Genomic DNA, 22,799 nt, shown 5'->3' on the forward strand with positions numbered 1-22,799 from the left:
AAAGCTTCACCCACCATGATATTATTAAACATGGCTGGAACAGAAACTGTTCGATTTGGCAAACCCAGATGATTCCGAAAAACATAACCCAAACCACTTTGGCCTCCGTACTAGATTACTACTAATATGTAGTTTAGTGTATCTATATAATAATAATAATTAACATACAGGGGTGGTGGAGAGCTTGAGGATGTCCTTGATGAGTTCGAGAAGAGGTTCCACATCAACCACCTTGGCGTTCTGAGCGTGGGTGGTCTTGATCTGCACCATCATCTTCTTGTCGTCTTCGTCGGTGAAGATGCGGTGTTCATCTCTCATCAGCTTCAGAAACTGCTCCATCTTTCTTTCTCTCGGTGTATCCAAGTCGGAGGAAAAGAAGAAGATTTCGGGAAGTGAGTTCGATTACAAATGAGGGCAATTAGCCCCTCCTTATATAACAATTCAAAGGGCAGGTAGATGTGCGTTTCGTGGTGACTTGGAGAGAATTTTTTGGAATAAAATCAAATTGAATCCACTTCATCCCTTTCTTCTAAATGGGGCGAGGGATAGATACACTAAACTATGGTCCAATAACTCCAATCTCTACATCTTTACAGAATAAAAGTAAGTATTGTCTCAACCCAAGACTGGGGAATGGGGTCCTAAGGAAAGGAAACGTAAGCAGCTGACGTCCACAAGTGTATGTACTGTAGGGCCCAATTACATTGGCCGAATCAAAATCCTCTACTTCCGCCTGCCGATACTGCCGCCTCACACACAAGTATTGCGAAAAATACTGCCTTTACCCCTGTTCAACCGCCTTGTCCGAGGGGGGGTAAGGTGGTATTTTTTGCCTTGCTTTTGTGTGGGACACACGGCAGTACCGAACAGGTGGAAGTAGAGGATCAGGACTCCGCATTGGCCTTGATGGCACTGTCGAGTGTCAGGGTTTAACATTCCACGGGTAAGACTTTGCATTTTTTTTTTCAGGTTTGAGTGGTTTTTAAGGTTGCAATTGAGGGTTGTAACTTCTTTTATTTTTTGTCTTCTTATGGGAAGGAGAACGCCAACCGCTCTCGCAGCGCATGCTGCCCCTACACCTTGACACAGAGGCAAGCAAAATGATCACCACACTCTTCTAGAACCCTAGAAATGATTACGAATGCGATGTACACCCCCTGTGTCAGGGTCGCAAGGGCGACGTGTCTGGTGTGACTGGGTGGATTTCTTTCTCCCTTTATATATATATATATATATAAATATAGTGTGGGGCCAATGAAGGCACGTGAATTGGTATCAACATGGGATGCGATATTAGATTTTATTGGGGGTGGGGTGATAATTTTGCGTGCTCTTGTGTTTGAGTGCAAGAACCACTCGATGAGGTAACATTCTTTTTCCCCTTTCTTTTCTACAACAAATGTCGTTTTGTATTTTATATTCATATACAATTGATGGTATTTTAGCAATTTTATTACAACTTTGAATCAAAGATTGAGTTACTTTCTTGTTTACTTTAGACTAAAATTTGACCATGAGATCTATGTGGGGTCCTCTATCGCATAGACTAACCCATGTACTACCAAGTAGCAAATAGTGAAGCATTATACTTCATTATGCATAGTGCCTAGAAGGACCCTTTTGTAATTTCCCCTTCTCCCTATCCCTATCCCTCTCCCTCACCCCTTCCTCTATCTCCCTCCCTCTCTCTCTCTCCCCTCTCCCCTCTGGCTCACCCTCCCTCGCTCTACAACTCCCTCACCCCTTGATTCCACCCTCCCCTTGCAACTTCCAATCCCTCCCTTCCTCATCCCCTTCTGCTATGATCATAGATAGATGGTTAATTTGTGTTGGATTAGTCTGTTAGGGGTAGATGGATAATTAGAATGTTAGAGGTAAATGGGTATTTTCGTTACATAAGACTTTATATAATGTCGGGGATCAGTTGTAAAGGAATCAAGAAATATATCAATTCTCTCTTTCCTGCCTATCTTTTTCTCCCGTCTCTTCTTCTCTAAGGAGGTCGCTACCCATGAAGTAGCAGTTCTTCTCCTCAAACCCCATTTCTCCTTAATTTCTGTTTACCTACAACAAAGGCCGTTACACCTTCTGTAATGCCGGTGTTTCTCTGTCCTACGAGGCAATTGGTTCAACTATCTAACAATCTTCTCAGGATCATCTAAGATCTAACTAATCCAATTGCCCCGCTCTGCTCTGTCCTCTACTTGCCCCCATCCCTGCAACAAGTGTGGTCCCTTAAACCCCAAAATCACCTTCACCTCCTCGTCTTGTGTGTGCGTGAGTCTGGAGATCGATTTTGTCGTATTGGTGTGCAGAGGTCTTATTTCAGCTTTGTAATGCTGAATAGTGGCTGAAATATTTCCTATAGTCCTTTTACTCCACAGCTTAAGCTTTATACGCACTTTCCCGGAGCTTATCAGCCACGATAAACATAGGATGGCCGGTCACTTCTATATTCCATACTTTTCTGTTCTCTCCATGAAACCTTCTCTTTGGGGCCAATGATTTTGCAATCTGAACATCTTAGGTCTCCTATTTGAAGGTCTAGTCTGTGTTACAATAATAGCAGAAGAATGATCAGACTCTCTTTGGGTAAGGAAGATGACCTCCAAAGCAGTATACACCATTGATAACTACACATGTACACATTATCTTTATCTATGAAGCTTTGACGTTCCAAAGAGAGGTGTATTGAGGGGGGGAAAAAAATGCTGCTACAAGGCTAGCAGCCAAGGAAATGGAGTAATTCACTTCCCCCTATGAGTTCATAAATACCCTCCTAGGTTTTTGTATTTTCTAAAACACCCTTCAAGATCCCATTTCCTTGGCTGCCAGGCTGCCAGCCTTGTAGCAAGAACATTCCTGCTACAAGTGTAGCAGCAAAAATTTTAGGGACCAGTTAAAAATCAGTTTCTTAGTCTAAGGATCTCAAAGTATACAATTGGATACAATAATCCGGATCTTTATCTGCTCCATTTCCCCAAGTTCCTCTAATAGGGAGGGGGGGAGGGTAATGACCACCCTACCCCAGCCTGAACACATTGCACGAGTGGGATCCACCCCCTCTATTAGAGGAACTTGGGGAAATGAAGCTGGCAGTAAATGGAGCAGATAAAAATACCAGTAATCCAGGGCGGCCTATCCTTGTGAGTCTCTCATGATGGCCAAATATATGCCATGTGGTAAATGTTATGGGGCCTAGATTTTGTGGATGGGTAGAATGTATGATCCTTTACCTACATGTCAAATTGCAATACCAAATAGAGTTTGCCAACTGGCAAAATAAAGATTTAAAAACTTGGGACAACAAGAAAGTGCACAACCATACACAGGTAGCTGCAAAATATAAGAACCCATGGACAAAAATGAGTGGCTTATCATGAGGGACCATTTATATGAAAATTTGCCTAATCATTTTAAGTTATGGTGTTAGGAAATGCCAGTAACACATGCTCATGGATCAACACAGTTGGAATCTCACCCAATCAAAGAACCTGTACTAGTACCTGCATGATTGAAATGGAATAAATAAGCATCATATTAATTGAAACGTTCACAAGGTCACTCCGAGCTGTGCCTTTTAGATATTGGAGACAAGTTCAATTACATAAACTAGGAAGGCAGAGAAAAAGAATTAAGGGGAAAAAGCAAGACCAGATAAAGAACACTGGTCATATTTCTTGAGGCCAAATTGGTCAACAGAATAACCTCAGCTCAATTACATTTCCACAAATGTCACAACAATCTTATCGTACGAAGTATGCTCATTCTATTGATTGTTCACAGATAATTATGATACTTGAACATTAACATAGAACAGGATGTACATTGAATTTTTGTTCACCTTGTACAAAGTCCCAAGGACTTGATCTATCGTAGTAAGAGTTTGAGGGCCTTGAGAATTGGCCAGTAAACCCTTCCACTTGACAAGGGTTTTCTCACATAACCAACTGAAATTCATGAACTAGTGAGCTTCATACTGAAAACTCCAAGATACAACCATTGGCGAATCCTTGTAAAGATATATTTAATTGTGTTCACCTATGATGCAAGCTTTTTGGCATTTGTAACTGCCTCAACATAGTAATACAGCCTCCAAAGTGTCTGATTATCCTACAAGAACCCATATATAGATGGAAAAATTAGTTCAAAATCCTCAAGCAAAAAATAACTGCCTCAATAATGGCATAGTGCCTCATTTACAATTACCTCCTCCTCCAAATCAATATAGACCTCATTACCAGGATGATCCGCTGGTGGTCTCTTACGTTGGACAATTTCCACAATACGGTCCATATTTTTTGGTGGAAGCTCTTGAATAAGCTTATGAAGCTCTTGCTTCTCAGTAATGGTCATCGACCTGAAATTAGGGAGAACTTTTAAAACTCAAAGTAAGGGTTAAATGAGAAGTTACAGAAGAATTCTTTAAATAAATGATGGGGCTTGACTACACATGAAGCAAAACTGATCCTCTCTTGGTGATGTGATTGAAAAATAAGATAAACAAATAGAGAGTGGGCTTTATGAACAAAGACCCATCCATAGGGTATCTATGGATGGCCCACCTAGTGGCAGGTTGGATGGGGTTGAAATTAGTGGATAGGTAAACCTGAAAGCCCCTGTACGTATGTCAAGTTTCAGCACAAACAGTATTGCCTAAGTGGCAGGATAAAGCATTGAAAAATTGAAGACTACCGAGAGGGTGCATGCCAATGCTTGGGTCATCAAAAAGGGTGTATGTTAATACATAGGAGGTAAATGATTGAATTAGAGTCTAGAATTTGACACCTGGCCAATCCAGACCACTCACTAGATATACAATGGCAAGATTCCCAACATGATACCAAGTCCATAAAACCCTTTGCCATACACAAAATCATATAAAACCATCCCATCCTCAAAATCATCATTCTCTTAGAAAGTGTATCACATTAAAATCCATAAAACAAACAGAAGTATATAAATATAGAACGCAGGCAAACTTCAGTTATGGTGGAAGGGTACTATTCAGAACTCAGAAGCAAAGCCTACCTGACTAGAAACTAGAAGTTATCTTGGCAAGCTCAATATATCAGGTTCTTCCACAATGAAACATGCATACATCATAAATTAAAATACCATGTAAATCAAAACCTAGACTTCTGTTTTAGTTGTCTTGTTTATATTATGCACCCTGAGTTCCTAAATAAACAGGACTAACATCCCACTCCATTTCCATGACATCCAATTTATGGATAGTCATTTGTGCCATTTATATATTGTACATTTAGCAATATTCATCCAACATTACATTTGCCTAGAAAACTCCTAGCACCATTAGAAACCCTGACCCAAATTAGCTTTCATGAAACAAGTTAAAGATTGCACACAGTGAGCAAGAATGGACTAACTTCAGGCCAAAAGTGAATTAGACGTATGGTGTTGTGTAGGATCATCTTACATCTTAGTCCCATCACTGAACTAACTCAACTGAATTGTATACTAACCACTTGGGTCAGCCTTATGAATCATATTCCACCATTCCACTCTATCTGGCTTCTGGGGCCATCCAGTCTTATTTCACTACAATATACTCATAATTGACATTTTACATTGTTCTTGTCAACAAGAAACTGTGGTGTGTTTCCCCTCATTGCCACATTAATTGCACCAGTATCCTAGACATACTAATCATACATTCCAATAAAAAAGAAAATAAAGATTAGATATGAGTTCTTGTATCACTGACAATTAAAAGAAATACTTTCCGGTCATTTAGATATGTTCCAAATTGGTGTTCAGTGAAATTTAAAAGAAAAACTTTCAGGTCATTTAGACATGTTTCATTTATAATATCAGAGAAAATACCCAATTATGAGTTTCTTGTGTGACTGACATCAATTATTTCGTCCCTAAAAGTTCCTATTTCCTAGAAGGACAGTTTTCCTTCACGAGTGGAGAATGGAGTAGAGAAATCTCTTCTCCACTGGTGCTGTGACCATGTGAGAGGACTCTTGGATCATCATTACACCCCCATCCCCTATTGAAGTTGTCGAAACTACCCCTCCCCTCCCTAATGCAATCGAATGGTAGTGATGGGTTGGGATGTGGAGATTCCCTCCATACCCACAGTGTACAGAAACTCAGTCCTTCCTAAACTATCATTTGTTTCCATGCATACCTTAAGTCCTGATTGCACAAAATATCCTTAAGAGACAAACAGACACTTCAGCCCTCCGGAATGCCATACTTAACGGATTGTGTTCATTTACATGTCCTTCATTGCCAACCCCCCCCCCCCCCCAGTGGGAAACCCAAAAAATTGACTACATCTACAGAATTCTACATTCACCTGTGGACTAAGAAATATATGATTGAGAAGAATCACATCCTTTTCCCTCCCCTCCCCCGGGAACTCAATCACTCTGTATTCAGCGGAATGAAAAGCATTTTACCTGCCCTTTGACATCACAGTATCAAGAAGTTCTTCAAGCTGTTGCTCCATGTGCCCTAGCTGAAAATATAGAGTTGACTTTAGTTAGGAAAACATAATCACCTTGTTTACGTTTCTATCACATGAATGCCTCTAAATAGCACTTAATAATCCTCGATGATAACACAGACAAGTGCCTGTCCATTTGAATTTTCAACTTTTACTCAAAAGATCACCTTTGCAAATAATTCATCAGAATATTTCTTTACCATCTCAACTTGCAAACCACCATTTTCTAGAAGAACTTGCAGATCATCATCCACCTGTAAAAAAAAGAGGAAGAACTAAGGTAAGGCCCTCTTCATGTTAAGGTCCTTTTTTTTCCTTTAAAATAGTAGACAACCTTTCATGTAAGGTTTTGAACACCACCAAAAGAAATTTATGTATGAAACCAAACCACATAGGCAAATCACTTGCGAACTAAAGGAGCATAGCTGGACCTTGGCTCACTAAGAAGAATTTTATAAGCTCTAGGTCAGCTAACTAAGAATGCTCAGAGTGGTATCTCACTCTGCCAGCGTGCATGAGAGAGAGAGACTTGTCCTTCCTCTCCCAACTTCCTCCACTTCTCTTAATGAATCTCTAGAACAAAACCATCAATCTCAAATCTCAAGCTCATAGTTATTACTTCATGTTTCTCCTCATTTCCATCTAGTTAGATCAAAGCCAGGAGGCCTATAAATTTACTTTCCTCACTCTTACTGTACAATAATGCATGCAACTGTTGCACTTCTTCAGTTTACACTATACTTGAAATGGAATTAATACCAGTAATTAAAAGATAAACTAAAGAGAAGATGTAGAACTTAATAAAAGGAGCAGCGCCATAAAAATACGGACCCCTCCACAGCCACCAGCTTTCAATGTAGGGGAAGAAGATTTCTTCTGCTTCTTACGTGACGGTTGGCTCAAGCCCACAGTGGACGCACTTGAACTTTTTGGTAAACCGTCTTTTCCCCTTGGATGTGCTTTTATTTTGCACATAGCCATAACTGGACCTAACATCTGCATTCAGCGTGTTATATCAATTACATATAATTCATGAGCATTGAATCAAGAGCTAGCATGTTTGGCAGAAGTGAATGACCCATTAGATCATGATAACAATACACACTATACGATATTTTGATGTAAAAATAACATTTCTAGGAATATTGAATCAGTGACCACGAAACCAACATGCCATTGTTTTAAGTTGTATTATACAGTTGCATGAGCAATGGTGAATCAAAAACCAGCACTCATTTGGATGCACACTCCTTGAAGGCCACAGAGGTAGTAGACACAGGAATTGTTTTGGGTGGACCCACTTTAGTTAATATACATACTTACAGACATGTACATACACATAATTATAGAATTTCACAAAACTTATTTTGCTCCATATACTTGTCCCTGGATCCACCCTTGACAGTGTTATTCCCAAAAATTTGTAGGGCATCATAAATCGTCACCAAATTAAGACACTGGTATCTTCTAACTGTTCAAGTTCACTAGTTTCACTCTTGCATTTCTGCAAATATGCCCCAACCAAGAGGTGACCCTCTAATTCATTGCCCAGAACATGTGTTGGCAGGCTAAAAAAATGATAAACCATGTCAAATCAGGCGAAAAGAAACTTTCAATACCCTTTCTTTTAAATGAATAGAGCCTGTTTCTAGTACCTTCTGAAATGCATGCAGATATGCAAGAAAGGAGTAAGGCATCCGAATATACCTCATCAATTTCTTGATTCAGGAACTGCACACTCTCCTTGAGAGCTACCTTAAATCTTTCTCTCTGGAAGTCTGGTAGTCCGTTTCCTATGCCATCACAAAATAAAGAACTGGAAGCAGCAGAATTTTTATATGCTCTACCGCATTCATCATGTATGCCGTCAACTTTGACCTTTGCACATGCTGCAGATAATTCATGACTTTGAGAGGAGAATGGCGAAAGGAATTCCTCATTTTCAGATAACAACTCAACTATTTCATGTATACAGGAACCAAAATGATTAGGTCCTACTTCCTTTTGTTCAGCATGAGGAACTGAAGCTTCCGACATCATAAATATGCTCACACTGCATAAGATAAGTAATTTCTCATCAGAACTTTTTCTTTCAGGAGGTGGGGGAGGGTAGAGTTCAAAGAAACACAACAAACTAAAAAAGTGGGGGACAGTTAGGAAATTCAGCACATGGGTTAGTCAAGATAGTGCAGTGCTAATCTCAAACCAGTAAGGGCGTGTTTGGTAACGATTCCGTTCTGAGAACGATGTTCTTCGATAAAATGATCTTTTTCTGTTTCTTCTTCGAAAGATCATTTTTGTCCTACTGTTAGGCGTTTGGTAAACCTGTTCTGAAACTGTTCTCGAAATCATTCCTGAACCAAATGGTGTTTGGTAAAACATGGTCTGAGACAGAAATTTAAAACTATTGCCATTATTCTGATCTTAATCCTAATACCCCTGCTACCTGTAACCTTTAGAGAAAGGACATGATAAAAATAAATGTCAACCAGTCTCTTTTTCTTTTGAACAAAATACATGAGTATCCCCAACATAAAGAAATCGAGTAAGATTCCCCCTAGTAGTAATTCCACCATTCAACAATTAAAAATCCTAAATTTTGGATGCACTTTAGTTTTCCATATTAGACGCTACACAACTCAAGCCAAGTCTTCCAAGAACAGATTTATTGTGCACAAACCTCATGTAAACCCAAACCACTGCAGCTTTTTGGTTTACACACACGTGACCAGGGAATTAGAGAAATCTTTTTGTAACCAGGAAATTTACCTCTCCAAAAACGAGCACTAATCAAATCCAGCTGAGAATACGCAATAGCTACCACATAAAAGATTCTGATTTTTTTTTTTCCTATGAACACAGAGACGGTTACCGTACCCAACAAAAGAAATAGTGTATAGCTTCCATCTCTCTCTCTCTCACAGAACATCCTCTAATGGAAACTGCAGATTTTCTAAAACTACATAAGATGAAGCATACAAATACAAATTTAAAGAAGAAAAAAAGAAGCATACAAATACAAATTTTAAAACAAGAATGAAGGGAAAAAACGAATTTACAGAAGAAGAAGAAGAAGCAGAAGAAGAAGAAGAAGAAGAAGAAACAGAAGAAGAAGAAGAAGCAACAGAAGAAGAAGAAGAAGAAGCAGAAGAAGAAGAAGAAGCAGAAGCAGAAGCAGAAGAAGAAGAAGAACGAAGAAGAAGAAGAAGAAGCAGAAGAACGAAGAAGAAGAATACCTGAGATGCTCTTGAGTCTTGCGTCTTGCCGTCAAGACGTCCAGCGGCCTTCGTTTTTATCGTGGAGAAGTCTAAAGATTTTAAGATTTTATCGGATTTCACCTACCAAGTTACCCTAAAATTGATCTTGGGAGTGAGAAACATGGGTAACCATGTTTCTCCAAACCAATCTCCAGACCAGCTTTGGTACCGGTTCGTTCTTGGGAGTGAAAATCAGAATCAGTTTTGCCAAACATTAGATTCCATTTTCTGGTCCCAAGATACTCCCGGGCTTGAAAAACAGCTCCCAAGATCGTTACCAAACGCGCCCTAAGATATAGTGGGAGATCAGCTTGCTACAGGATCGTAGGAAAAAAGATAACCAGATTAGGACAAAATTGAATAACTCAAACCATATTTATCAAGGCAACTAGGCAACCCAAGGCATTGGAGGGGTGCCTAGGCGACAAGGAGACCGCCTAAGTGTTGCCTAGGCACCCTAGGCATGGAGTAAACGACTATATGTAATATAATAATGATAATATTATATATAGTTATGCTTATATGCAACATAGAAGTCATATCAATGCAATATAATATAATTATACTAGTAATGACCTAATAAGATGAGAGAATCAACATATAATAAATTTAGTATGTAATATAAGCATATTCATCGAAAAACAAAGCAATAAACATAAATCAACGTAAGCTCGTGAAGTGTCAACAAGGCGTGTTGTCGCCTTGGATCCAAGAAAGAGCTTGGACTCCTAGCAACGCCTTGACAGCTATGACTCAAACAGAACAAACCTGATGTGCATAAAATTTTGGTCAATTGCTCTAAGTCAATATTACAGGTCTGCAAACGATGATCTATATCTGACAGACACATTTAAAGAAATGGAAAAAAACTTACTTGAACAAAGAAAACTAAAACCAAGTACGAACAAAGTTCGATAGCAGCATACTAATGGCTTAAAACAGAAATCAGAGATTGATATGATATCAGTAATAACCAGAAGACAGAACCACGAACAATCAAATTCAGAGAAACTGAAAGTTAAAAGAGGTATTATAGCAGCACTAGGATTCTAGAATTTGAAGAACAAGTTCTGATTTTGAAAACAGATTTAGAAATAGGTCTAGAAAAGAAACTCAGATCAGTAAACTGAAGAAAGGTAAGACCGAACATGACAACAGAATAACCAAATAGCAAAACAAGAGACTATGAGAAAATAATATGCACAGGAAAGAAAGTTCCTGATCTGACCTGCCTAACCGATGGAAGAAAAGTAAAAGGAAAGGAAGATGATTAGGAATCCACCTGATCTGTAAGGAATCCCACCAAGGTTCACCACTGACTCTCACAGAAGTAAAACACTCTTGAATCCACAAGTCTCAACAAACCTATACCCCATAGATGCAAGCCTGAATCCAGAGACCAAAACAAAGAAAGTCTTTCATTACAACAACAACAGCAGCCATAACCTTATCCCAACTTAGGGGAAAAACCAACGGTATTACCAAAGTAAGTTCTCACATGATCTTAAAAAAATAACTGGTGGTGCCTGTGGTGTAGTTCTCTGAGGCAAATAGTAACCTTCTATGATATTGGTTAGTGTTCTGTGAGGTAGCTGGTGATGGGTTATGCTCATCTCTATGGTCATCCGGAGTAGGCTGATGTTGTGAGATGTATCAACAGTTCAATATGTCGCTCCAAGGATACCAATCGATCAGATATACTTTTCATCATATCAACAAGTTGTCGCATAGAAATCTTATCATCCCCTGACTGTATAGGGTTAGAGCCTGATGCAGCCATATCTCTGATACAAAATTGGTGGGGGTTAGGTAGGATGAACCCTAGGTTCAGATTACACACCCCTTTTAACAGGACATCAAGCAAACCCTAAAGCAGAATTTAGGTCAATGACAAGGTAATGTATTTCTGATTTAAATACTAACCAGAAACCAAACAGGATAGAAAACAGAGTTGAAAATTTAAAGAATTAGGAGAAAATCCATATACTGAAATCAACTAATCAGACCAGACTGAAAGTGAGTCTGGTCGAGTTCTCCTTTTAGAGTTTAAACTTTGCTAAAAGTTCCAGCAAGATCCAATGGCCGGATCTGAAATTATTGAGGGTTCATAGTGACACTAGGATAGGGGCTATAGGGCTAAATCTGTCAAACTAAGGGTCAGAATAATGATCAGATTGCAAAAGTATATAGTCCAACAGAATGTTAGGGTAAACTATCAATTTCAGACCCAATTGACCAGAAAACAGCATATGTCGAATCAAATCAAAACATCAATCCTCGAGTAGGATTGTATGAAATAACCAACAGAATCCAGATTTAAAACAGATTATAAAAGAGTCCATTGTTGGTTGAAGGTTTCTGAAATCAGACTAAATCAGCAACATAGATCACCTTCAAATCAGCAGTTCAAGTGAAGAGAGGACTGAGGCATCGCAAGTACTAAAACTGAACAAAATTGCAGGAAATATAACAACAGATAGTACCTTAATGAGAGATAAATAAAGAGCAGCAGTACTTGGATTTCCCACCGCGAGGTATTGATTGAGTTCACCACCAATCACACTTGATTCACACAAGGAACAAGCACTCCACACTGGGCAGCATAACAGGTATCTTAGTGAGAGCAAAATAAAGAGCAACGGTACCTGGTAATGTAAGACTGTCCACTGGGGGGTAACAGTCCCAAAATAGGCTTCAAACTCCAATGAACTCAGGTAAACAGATTCAGACTTAAGTAGAAGAAAGTAGTCAATCAAATCTGAGAATTATGCTTGAACAGGAAGAGAACTTTAGGTACTCACAGTAGGGATTCAGAAGTAGCAGCAGCAGTAAATAAAAGGAAGTGAAACAGAGATCGAACAGTCCCCCCTTGAGAGTAGAATAAACCCCAAACTTCTGTAGAGAACAGAACTTACGAGGGGCACCAACAGAGGATCGAGTTCTGCAAAGAAACCCCAGTTTGCAGCAGGGCTCGAGTGGACTGAAAATAGAAGCTTTGATGTTTGTTCTTCAGCAACACAGGAGGAGGTCTTCTTACACAAAGGCAGGGGCTTGGCAGCAGTTAACTTCAGAAAATAATAGTGTTCGTTACCCAAAAAAAAAAATAAATAAATAAAATAATAGTCTTCAAATAACATCAACAGAAAATAAAACACGATAGAGAAGAGAGCTCAGGATACAGGTGGGTAAGGGACTAAGGGTTGGGCTAGTGGCATTATCATATTTGTATCCGGATAATATCCTGTTAGCTTTCAGACAGTTTTGGATAGTTTACGAATAATGATTTTTTGACTGGAAAATTACAGGATTAGTCACTTTTAAGTTTCCTTTTACAAAATTAACCACTTATTATTTCAGTTAACAAAAATATGCTGTTTTAGGTTTGATTTTCCAAAACTATTCAAAACAGTGCTTCTTCCCCAATAAAAGAGTTTTTTTTACTATTTTACCTCCACCTCCATTTTCACGGTTCTTTCAACGATACCTCCTGCTACTACCCGTTTCTTCTTCTTCTTCTTGCCACCACATCTGCCATGCCGCTGTGCCCACATGTCCCCATCCCATGCTGTACCCCAACAAACTTCACCTGCCCCTACCCCCCTTCTCCTTCTTCCTGTCGCTACCCCACCACACCCGTCCTTACCCCCTGCTTCTTCTCCTTCTGACCTTATTCTTTAGAAGAAGAATAAGAAGAAGAAGAAGAGAGAGAGGCCGACGTCGGAATCCCACCTCAGGAGGCTACCTTGTAAACCTACTTCTGCTGTTCTCTTTTGCCCTGGCAAGAAAATAGGAAAATTATAAGATGAAATGGAAGATGAGGCCGGTGTTGGAATCCCATCTTCTCGACCCCCAGCCTGTAGGATATAGCTCCCCACCAAATCTCCCCCATGGGATATCTGAGCTTTCCATGCTTAGGATAATGACAGATTACATTAAAAAATTAAAAAAAAAATTGTAGTTTCAAAATTAATTTCGGCGATAACATCAATGAATACGGATCACAAAAACTTTCAAAGACAAAATTCTTCAACTAGAAAATTTAATAACCGTGGTGTTTGCTAAAAATCCACTAAAATATTAAACAGAAGACAAAAGTTGAGTTCTCTGTACTATGAAATTAAGGTGTTCTTTAATCAAAACCCAAATGCTCTTTTGCTCTGTCAAGGAAACAGGAAAATCAGAACCTGAATGCTCTTCCCTGTCGTCTGCCCCCACCCTACCGCCACAAGACACAAATCAGCACCGCAAGAAATAGGGGCCTAAGGAATTCAGCCTCTGCATTTTATTACCGAAATGTAAGGAAAATTTTCTTCTTTAGCTGGAATGCCAATAACCCATTTAGCCAAGCATCGTCGAGGAGGAGCCGAAGTTCTACTGAAAAAAAATAAGAAACCAAAGTTGAAGAGAGGAATCATCATCGACAACGTTTCGGCACAAACAATGAAGCAAAAGCTCTTCGTCTCTTTGTCGGGCTAAACCGGAATCCCTATAGGGGAGGGTTGAGGTCGTGCGGTGCGGCATGGGGTTACAGGGAAGGGGCAAGGGTAAAAATGTCAAACAACATAGATAAGGCAGGCAGAGAAACTGCAGTGGATAGTTTTATAAACCTAAACTCAAAATTAGATAATTTTGTTAAGTAAAACATATAGTGGCTAATTTTGTAAAAGGAAACTCAAAAGTGACTAATCCTGTAATTTTTCTTTTTTTGAATACAGATTCTCCTAAATAGATATGAACGCAATTCAAATATGAATTTATGACTATTCATTGGTATCTTTACCGTTTTGTTGATGAGGGTTAGTATTAAGACTTGAGAGTTCAGCAACTACTTTTTCTATTATTCTTCTTAGTTTTTGATTTGTTTACGTTTTTTACTTTAGATTTTATCTTGTATTAATTTTAATAGAAATGTGATTCCATGTATCACGATGCATAAAACAATATATATAAACCAATAGAAAATCTAGAAAAAGAATTACATTATCTTAACTTATAAAATTATAAAAATAAAAAAACAAAATCTAATAAGGTAACTTAATCGGATAGATGGACACAAAGAAATATTCAAACATTTTATTACCGTCAGATTGCTAAATGAATTAGATAATAATCGGTTAGATAGGGGGACTATCATATTCGTATCCAATAAGTTTTAGACGGATTCGAATTCTCCTAAACAGATACAAACGCGGAGCAAATACGGATTTTCAAATATCCGTTGACATCCTTAGTTGAGCTTTCTCAGCCCTGTGTCCCTCACCCACAACTATCTCAACTGTTGAATAGGGGATTCTCTCCCAAAGTCGATTGCAAGCATGGCTTGAAAATTCAATTCATCAAATTGTGTTCGTTTCTTAGAATGGTTGCCAATATTCAACTAATGCCATTTTCACGGCATCAAGTGTTGTTTCAGAACAAGATATACCTAGTCCTAATGCAGCACCAAGGGGGTATTATAATCGGGTTTAAGCCTATTCCAGCTAAGGTCTGGGTCTATGGGCTCACTCTAGGTCTTTCTGAGTGTGCCAAAACCATTTACCATTGTTTTGAAAATCATTTGGCATTTTTAACCACCTATACGATCATGGGAGTTGAGAACACTATCTGTGGGCACGGAGGACACTACGGACCATAACAAGAGATCCATTTCCATACTTTAGGTAGATTCCAAACTCAAATTCATTTAGGACGAGTCAGGGCGACAAAATAGGGTAGAGTTAGTAAAATAATATTAAAGAAGTAAAAAAAAAAAAAGATGAGTAAATTAATTCCTCCCCCCCCCCCTCCCCCCCTCATTATGCATGAATGTCAAGCCTCACCTCACCCCTGTATATTGAGTAATAGCTCTCCCCTTCCCTGAAATCAAGTACCCATTCCGAGAAAAAACTCTAAGGGCAAATATCTTATAGAAGTAATATCTTTTCTACATAATTTTGATTGATGGAGATATAATTACTATTTTCCTCTTTTTTGGGGGGGGGGGGTGGTAGACCCACACTAGGGTAGATAGGAACCCACAAAGGTTCGCATAAAAAAAAGGACCCACAAGGGGTCCACTCACCCACACTTTTTACTAAACTATTATACTACCACTACTATTTCTAGAAAAAATGGGGGTTAAGAGGGTTGAACTCTCGACCATCCCTAGACTTACACTAGACTCAACTGTCTAGCAGCCTGCATTGAGCTATAAGCTCATCACCAATTATGCTTTCATGAGGGCACACGATTTTGTGAGTTGATTTATCTTTGACTGACATAAGTAAACAAGTATCTGCCCCTTTCCCAATTGTAGTATCATATCACTTTCGGGTATCAACAATACCAATCATATTGGCCAATACAATATTGATACCTAAAACCATGCTTCTCATGAACAATGAGCATATACTCTTAAGGAAAGGAGTTATATGATGTCTCCAACAATCAATTATGTGGAGGTAATGGTATCGCTAGCATACCAGTCTTTTCCCTTTATAAATGTTTGTATTTTTATTTTTTGGAGGATACAACATCCAATTCCAAAAAATTACTTGTATCACAATTTTTTTACATTGAATTTGAATCCTATATACTCAAACAATATATTTTGAGGGGAAAAGGAACATTAACCGGTGTTGTGTGGGTGCTGTGTGTAGGTGTGTACCTGCATAGAGACACAGGGGTGAGAAAAAATTGCCACACCCCTAGACCTTTCCACTTTTCCAGAGGGATGTGCTGGTCTTTTCGTGCCGGGCTGTCTGGGTGTGTACACAGCACCGGTTAACATTATTTCTCCCTATTTTGAGTTTTGGGCTGCTCACGCTGCACGCATGCTCAAACGGTTAACTGAGGTCGCATTTGGAGTTAGTGGAGCAGGGAGAAGGAAATGAGGAAAACGTGAAGAATCGCTGGGATTTGGAATCGAATGGCAGAAATGAGGAGCTCCAGCAAGGGTTTGGTTATAAAAGGGAGTGAGAGGCAAGTAGGGTTCTTACCCAAAAAAACGGAAAAAAGAGAGGCAAGGAGGGTTGCCTTTACGACACTGGGGAGTGATGTTAGAGGATAAGCTGGGGAGGGAAAAGAGTTTAGGAGAGATGAGAGGAAGGAGAATGGCTTTACGCCATTAACCAGGGGGTGAATCGAGGGAGTGAGGACTGGTGTAAGAGGGAGGTATCGGTGAGAGTGTTAATTTGAAGGAGAGTGAGAGGTTGAGAATGGGAGCTGCAGGTTGAAGAAGCTCCTACTCGTCGTCGCTGCAACACGCCGGAACAAAAGGTGAAGCTACTGCCACCATCTCGATTACATTCGCTGAAAACAAAGAAAAGTTAGTCTCATCTTAAAAGAAAAAAAGGAAGAAGAGAAGGAGGAGCGATCGCCCCTATATCAACTGCTGCTACTCACGTCTCCACTATCTAGATCACCTTAGCCAGAGAAGGCGAGCGTTTCCGTCGACGATTCAGTGAAGCGATCGTTGATCCAGCTGCGATCTTTGCAATTCTCTTTGGGAGTGAGCTCTTTGAGGAATATATAGGCCAGCTTGCAATGGCTATGGCATCACTTGATATTTGGGAACAGTTTCACGCCAAAAAGCTACAAGGGAAAATAGGGGAGTTTTGGTTCATTGGAGCTCATGAGAGAATCAAAGCTGCTAGGGTTAATTATTCAATTTACCTTTGGAATGGGAGGCATTGGAAATGGAAAGAGGTCCGGAACCTTAAACGCAACTTCTAATCTACCCGACACCCTATGCAACCCTTTTCCCACCGCCATCTCTGTTCCCACTTCTCAGCAACACCTCTCTAACCCTTCCCCCTCACCCATTGTTGTTCATCCGCAACTCCAATCCCATTTTAAGCCCCTGTTCAATGGAAATACACTTTGAAGTATTCAACGAAGATGACGATGTCGAAGACAACCCCTCTTCACTCAATCGAAACCCTCTTCACCCCTTTGTGACCAGAGAACCAGAAAAACCAAAACCCTATCTCTCATGATCACTCACTTCTCTAATCTTCTAGCTCAAACGAGACGAGAGTTTACAAAGAGATATATTGTTAATGTTTGTGAATTCTCTATCTTTTCGATTAATTAATCAATTGTTATGTATGTTTCGAATTTTTGGACCCTCGAAAATGATCTGCTCCAACATTTTTTTGTGCGATCCGAATGAAATTTTTCTTAGATCAGTGTTGAGATCCAAGCTTGAGCAGACCCGATCTGATAGAGTAGTATTTATATTCTTTACCCGTATTTTTGTAAAGTGAGAATTTTGGGGTTTTCATTTTAGGGTTTTGAGAGAGTAAAACAGTTCCGTTTTGGGTGTTCTTGTGAGATCTCTATTATAATATTTTTTTTTTTATATGGTGAAACATCTTCGCCTTCACCCGTGGACATAGCACACTATACTAGTTTGTGAACCACGTTAAATCTCCGAGTCATCTTGCTCTATTTTTTGTTTTCGTTCGTTTTAGTTGGTGTTTGTTCTAACATCAATAAATCACATAAATGTACCAAATAGAAAGAACTAAGGAAGAGTAATAACTAACAGAGAAGTGAATCTTTCTGCTTTTCCACTTTTCTTTCTCTATTTCCCTCTCCCCTCATCCTTCTTCTCTAAAAATCTCTCAAAGTAGATCACCTCAACGCAATTAATGTTTATTACTCTCTCTACTTCCTCTGCGTTTTGAAGTCGGGACGACTCAGCGAACTTCTTTGTCATCTCCATTAGAATCTCCGAAGGGAAACAGACTCACCCATAACCAATCATAACAAAACGAAACAGAAAAACAAGTGGGAATAAATAATACCAGAAACCAGTACTTTTTACTAACTCAGTAAACAACCCCGAGTCGGGAGATCCATGGATGAGCTTGTCGTTCCTCCTCATTCCCACTCTATTTGCTGAATTCACTTCTTCTTAAAGCCTGAAATGTTCCCCCAGTGAATCTGTGCAGTTGTAGTGTGCATGAAACCAAGCACATGTGAATCACCACAGCCTCGTACGCCTCCTTGGCTGCTGCGTTGAGCTGGAACAACCTCTCACGGTGTACGAATACATCTCGAATGACACCTTGTACAATGGCAACATCTCCAACGAACGCACAAAGCAAGGGGAAGCTGGAAGTCGGAGCGATGGAAGCTCGCACAGAGAAAAAGGCTCCAGCGGTAGCCGTCTTTGGAGAAGACGATTAGAATTTGGCTAACGGGCTTACCGACTTAATCCGTCCCTTTCGTTTTGCTCTTCGGAAATGAGTTTTTGTCATCATCGAAGTGGTCAACGCTGCTCCCGAGGAAGAAACATGTTGGTGTGGGGATAAAGATAGGGAGGATGGGGGATTACGGAGGAATAACAGTGGGTGGGGCAAGAAGGGGTGCAGAGGGGGTTTGGAGACATGGATGGCGGTGGAGAAAGACAGGCGGTTTTAATTTTTTTTTTTTTTTTTTTTTTATTTTAAAACAGGCGGTTTTACATTGAACGGTTAGGATTTGACCTAAAAACAACAAAGGTTTATATTTTAGGTGTTGCGTTTAAGGTTTTGAGCGTTGGCGCTGCTACCACTCACCCTTTGGAGGAATCTACAAGGCAGGGTCCTGATCCTTTACGGCGTGATGCCCGTAACGGTCTGAGCGGTGTAGACTGAGCTGTGCGTGCAAAGACCGCCTTATTCCTGCCCAAACGTCTTACCCGAATAGGGGTAAGGCGATCATTGCACCCACAGCCCCGTCTGCACTGCACAGACCGCTACGGGCAGCCAGGCCGTAGACGATCTGCATGGTACAAGGTAAGCCACCAAAGGTATGACTCCTCGTCGGGATTTTTCCCCTCTCCATGGCAGTACCCTTGGCTGAGCAACATGTGGAGAGCAAGAATCCAACGGTTAGAATTAAAAAAAAAACAAAGTTTTGACATCTTAATTAACACGGTTACACCAACCCACTAACCAATCCTAGCCCTAGTTTGGTCCACGATTCAAGCTATTGTTCCTTCTTCCTCTCGCACACACTTAACCCAAGCTATTGTTCCTTCTTCTTCTCGCCTCCAATGCCCATTGCCGGAGGATGCCTTGAAGCAGCGGCGGCGGTGTAACCACCCCACGGCTCTGTTTGAAGCAGCAATGTAGTCTCCGATTGCCCTTGACATAGCCAACACTTCCAGCACCTTTGGTATGTCCCCCCAGCTGCCTATATCCATGCCAACTCGTCCGGCCAATCAGGCTGTGAATCCACAAACAAAAAAACCCAATGTCAGAGAAAAAAAAAATTCTTCTGTTGCATATTCAAAGTTCTTAAGAAAAAGAGTAAGAAAAAAATTCTTCTGGAGAAGATGATGAAGCTTTCCTCACTACTTCTCTTTCTCCCTAATTTTTTTTTGGCCTTCTTTGTCATTGTGATTTTTCCCCCTCACCCAGTTCTCTGTTTTGGTGGGGGTTCCTCTGTTACAGTCATTCCGACCAAAGCCCATGAACTTGAGATTCTCCTTACAGTTGTGTATGGTTGATTCTGCAAGTCCAAATGGTTGTGATTTTTTAATTTCTCTATCTTGATCGCCCATGCGCATGAAGATTGAAGACCAATTAGAAAGACAAGTGACATATATCCCCATTGATCCTACTCCAACTCTTCTCAGAGTCTAGATTAGGTTGAGGATTTTTCAAGTTTCAATTGTACATATTTGACTTCTCAGGCCTCTTCCCAAGCGGTTTCCCTCTGATATTGGTAAAAACTCATTTAACTTTGTAGTTCAAAAAAATTTGACTTGAAACTCCAATCCAAAAACCATCATTCTAGTAAAGGGAATCCAAAAGTGAACTAGTGTTGGGAATTTGGGATTGTCAAGTGTGAACTTAACTGAGCAGCGCAAACAATTGGTGGATCAGTAAAGATCTAAAGCTATTCAAAGCTCAGAAATGGGGTCCTGTGGAGACTTTCAGATGGGAGAATAGTAGCCATTAAAAAGTCTAAAATACTGGAAGAAAGCCAAATTGGCCAATTCATTTTAAGGTGTAAACATTCAATCAAAAGCTCCCATGAAAATCGAAAATCCCGAATCCTAATCGGAAGCCTCATTCAGTATTTACAATATCGTCGGAATACAACTTATTTTTCTTTTTTTTTATTATTATTATTTTTATCGGAAAGAAAGAAAAGTTTTCAAACCTAAAAAAATAAATTTTGTAATCATTACCTGATTGTATAAACTACTTAAATTTTTTATCATATTTAGTAATGATAAGGATATTGCTTCAAAGACTTGTAGGAAAACCCAAGGGTGGAAGAATCAACCCTTTTCACATGCCGGTTGAAAGGTTCTAATTAAATCAATGGTGTGTTCTATGTCCAATTATGCAGCCTCACATTTTGTTATTCCAGCCTCGGTTCATAATACGATTCGGCAAGGTATATGCAATTTCTATTGGGGCTAGCACAAGGAGGAGTCTAAAATCCACTAGATCTCTTGGACCCGTTATGCTGTTCTAAGGAGAAGGGTGGGCTGGGTTTTCGGGACCCTATTTTGCATAATCGGGATCTCCTCTCAAAGGTGGCGTGGAGACTTAGGGACAATCCAGACTCTCTTTGGGCACAATTCATGAAGGTGATTTATTTCCTAAGATCTGATTTTCTCCATGCAAATCAAGGTAATAAACTTTCTTGGGCTTGGAAAAGCATCTTAGTGGGTAGGAAAGTGCTATTGGATGGCCTAAGATGGGAGATTGGATCCGGTTCTGATATAGAGATTTGGGACTACAATTGGATTCCTACAAGCCCAGATTTCAAAGTTAGCTCTCCCCGCCCTATAAACTGCGATATCAATAAGGTTGTGGATCTTATTGATAGTGATAATAGAAGTTGGAGGGTGGACCTACTGGATAGATATTTCAACTTGATGGACAAGAAGGAGACCTTGAAGATTAAACTCAGTTTGTTTCCGAGGGAGGGTCGGCTAATCTGGGGGCCCTCTAGAAACGGATTATTCTCTATTAAATTAGCGTATCACTTTCTCACAAATCAAAGGGACCGAGTGATGGCTTCTCAAGCTTCCTCTTCAAGAACTCAAAAATGGGAAAGGATTTCTTCGAAGGTTTGGAAGCTAATTTGGCACTGTTAGTCTCCCCAAAATTAAATCATTTTTGTGAAGGATTTGTGCTCAAGGAATAGCTACAGGAGAGAACCTTTACAAGAGGCAGATTCATAGAGATCCTAGTTGCAAGAGATGCGGTTGCGAAATGGAGTCAGAGGATCACATATTTCTTTAGTGCTCGTTCGCGAAAGCTACATGGTTTGGGAGCGATCTTTCCTTTGTGGTTCCTAATATTGTATCTCCTTCGATCGTTGAGTGGTTTGAACACTAGGACCGTATCAAGTTTCCATCGAAAGAGAAAAGAAAGGAAGTGTTTAGCCGGTGCTCCTTCATCTGTTGGTACTTGTGGGTGGCAAGGAACAAGTTGATCTTTGGTCGGAGGGATTGGTCTCCAGAAGAGGTCTTCATGAAAGCTCAAGAAACTTTCAAGGAATTCTGGTCGTTATCTAAATCGCCTCAACCTCAAACAAACGTCCAAAACTCCCAGACGGTATATAATAGGCATGACACTCTCGGGGAGATTGTGAAGTTGAGCTATGATGCAGCTGTTCCCTCTAATGGTGATTGAGGAGGTATTGGTTTTGCCTTTCACAACCTTCATGGAGACTTGTTGGACCGTTTTCTGAGCCTATGACTCTCACTGAAGCTATCGAAGGTGAAGCATGTGCAATCAGGGCAGGTTTGGTCCAGGCGCTGAATCGAGGGTTCTCTAACCTGGTTGTGGAATCAGAGTGCGAGTCTCTGATTAAGATCTTTTTAAACTCATCGAATCAGGCCCCTCCTTCTTTGATCTCTGGATTGACTTCAGATATTCGCCTGTTATCTTTGTCTTTCGAATACTGTAGTTTTTCCTTTATTTCTAGGGATTTGAATGGCATAGTCCACTCCCTAGTTTGGAAGGCCCTCTCTTTGACAAGTAAGATATAGTGGCCAATTTTCAGTCCTTGGCTTCAGGATTGTTGTAATTCGGAAGCTTGGTGCTCCTCTTGCCCTTTTCAAT

The 22,799-nt window shown here is 40.0% G+C and overlaps 1 protein-coding gene across 1 annotated transcript; it reads right to left on the reverse strand.

Moving 5' to 3' along the window:
* Nucleotides 1-3,911: 3,911 nt before the first annotated feature.
* On the reverse strand, nucleotides 3,912-17,490 carry LOC122672057. The gene is made up of 9 exons (XM_043869564.1): nucleotides 17,392-17,490; nucleotides 17,142-17,234; nucleotides 17,024-17,028; nucleotides 8,189-8,615; nucleotides 7,313-7,477; nucleotides 6,649-6,735; nucleotides 6,435-6,493; nucleotides 4,210-4,360; nucleotides 3,912-4,113 (listed from the first exon to the last, which is right to left on the reverse strand). The coding sequence occupies exons 1-9, from the start codon at nucleotides 17,488-17,490 to the stop codon at nucleotides 4,042-4,044; spliced, it is 1,158 nt and encodes a 385-aa protein (XP_043725499.1). The 3' UTR covers nucleotides 3,912-4,041.
* Nucleotides 17,491-22,799: the final 5,309 nt, after the last annotated feature.

The sequence above is a fragment of the Telopea speciosissima genome, chromosome 8 (genome assembly GCF_018873765.1).
Source record: "Telopea speciosissima isolate NSW1024214 ecotype Mountain lineage chromosome 8, Tspe_v1, whole genome shotgun sequence".
In the NCBI taxonomy this organism is placed as follows: domain Eukaryota; kingdom Viridiplantae; phylum Streptophyta; class Magnoliopsida; order Proteales; family Proteaceae; genus Telopea; species Telopea speciosissima.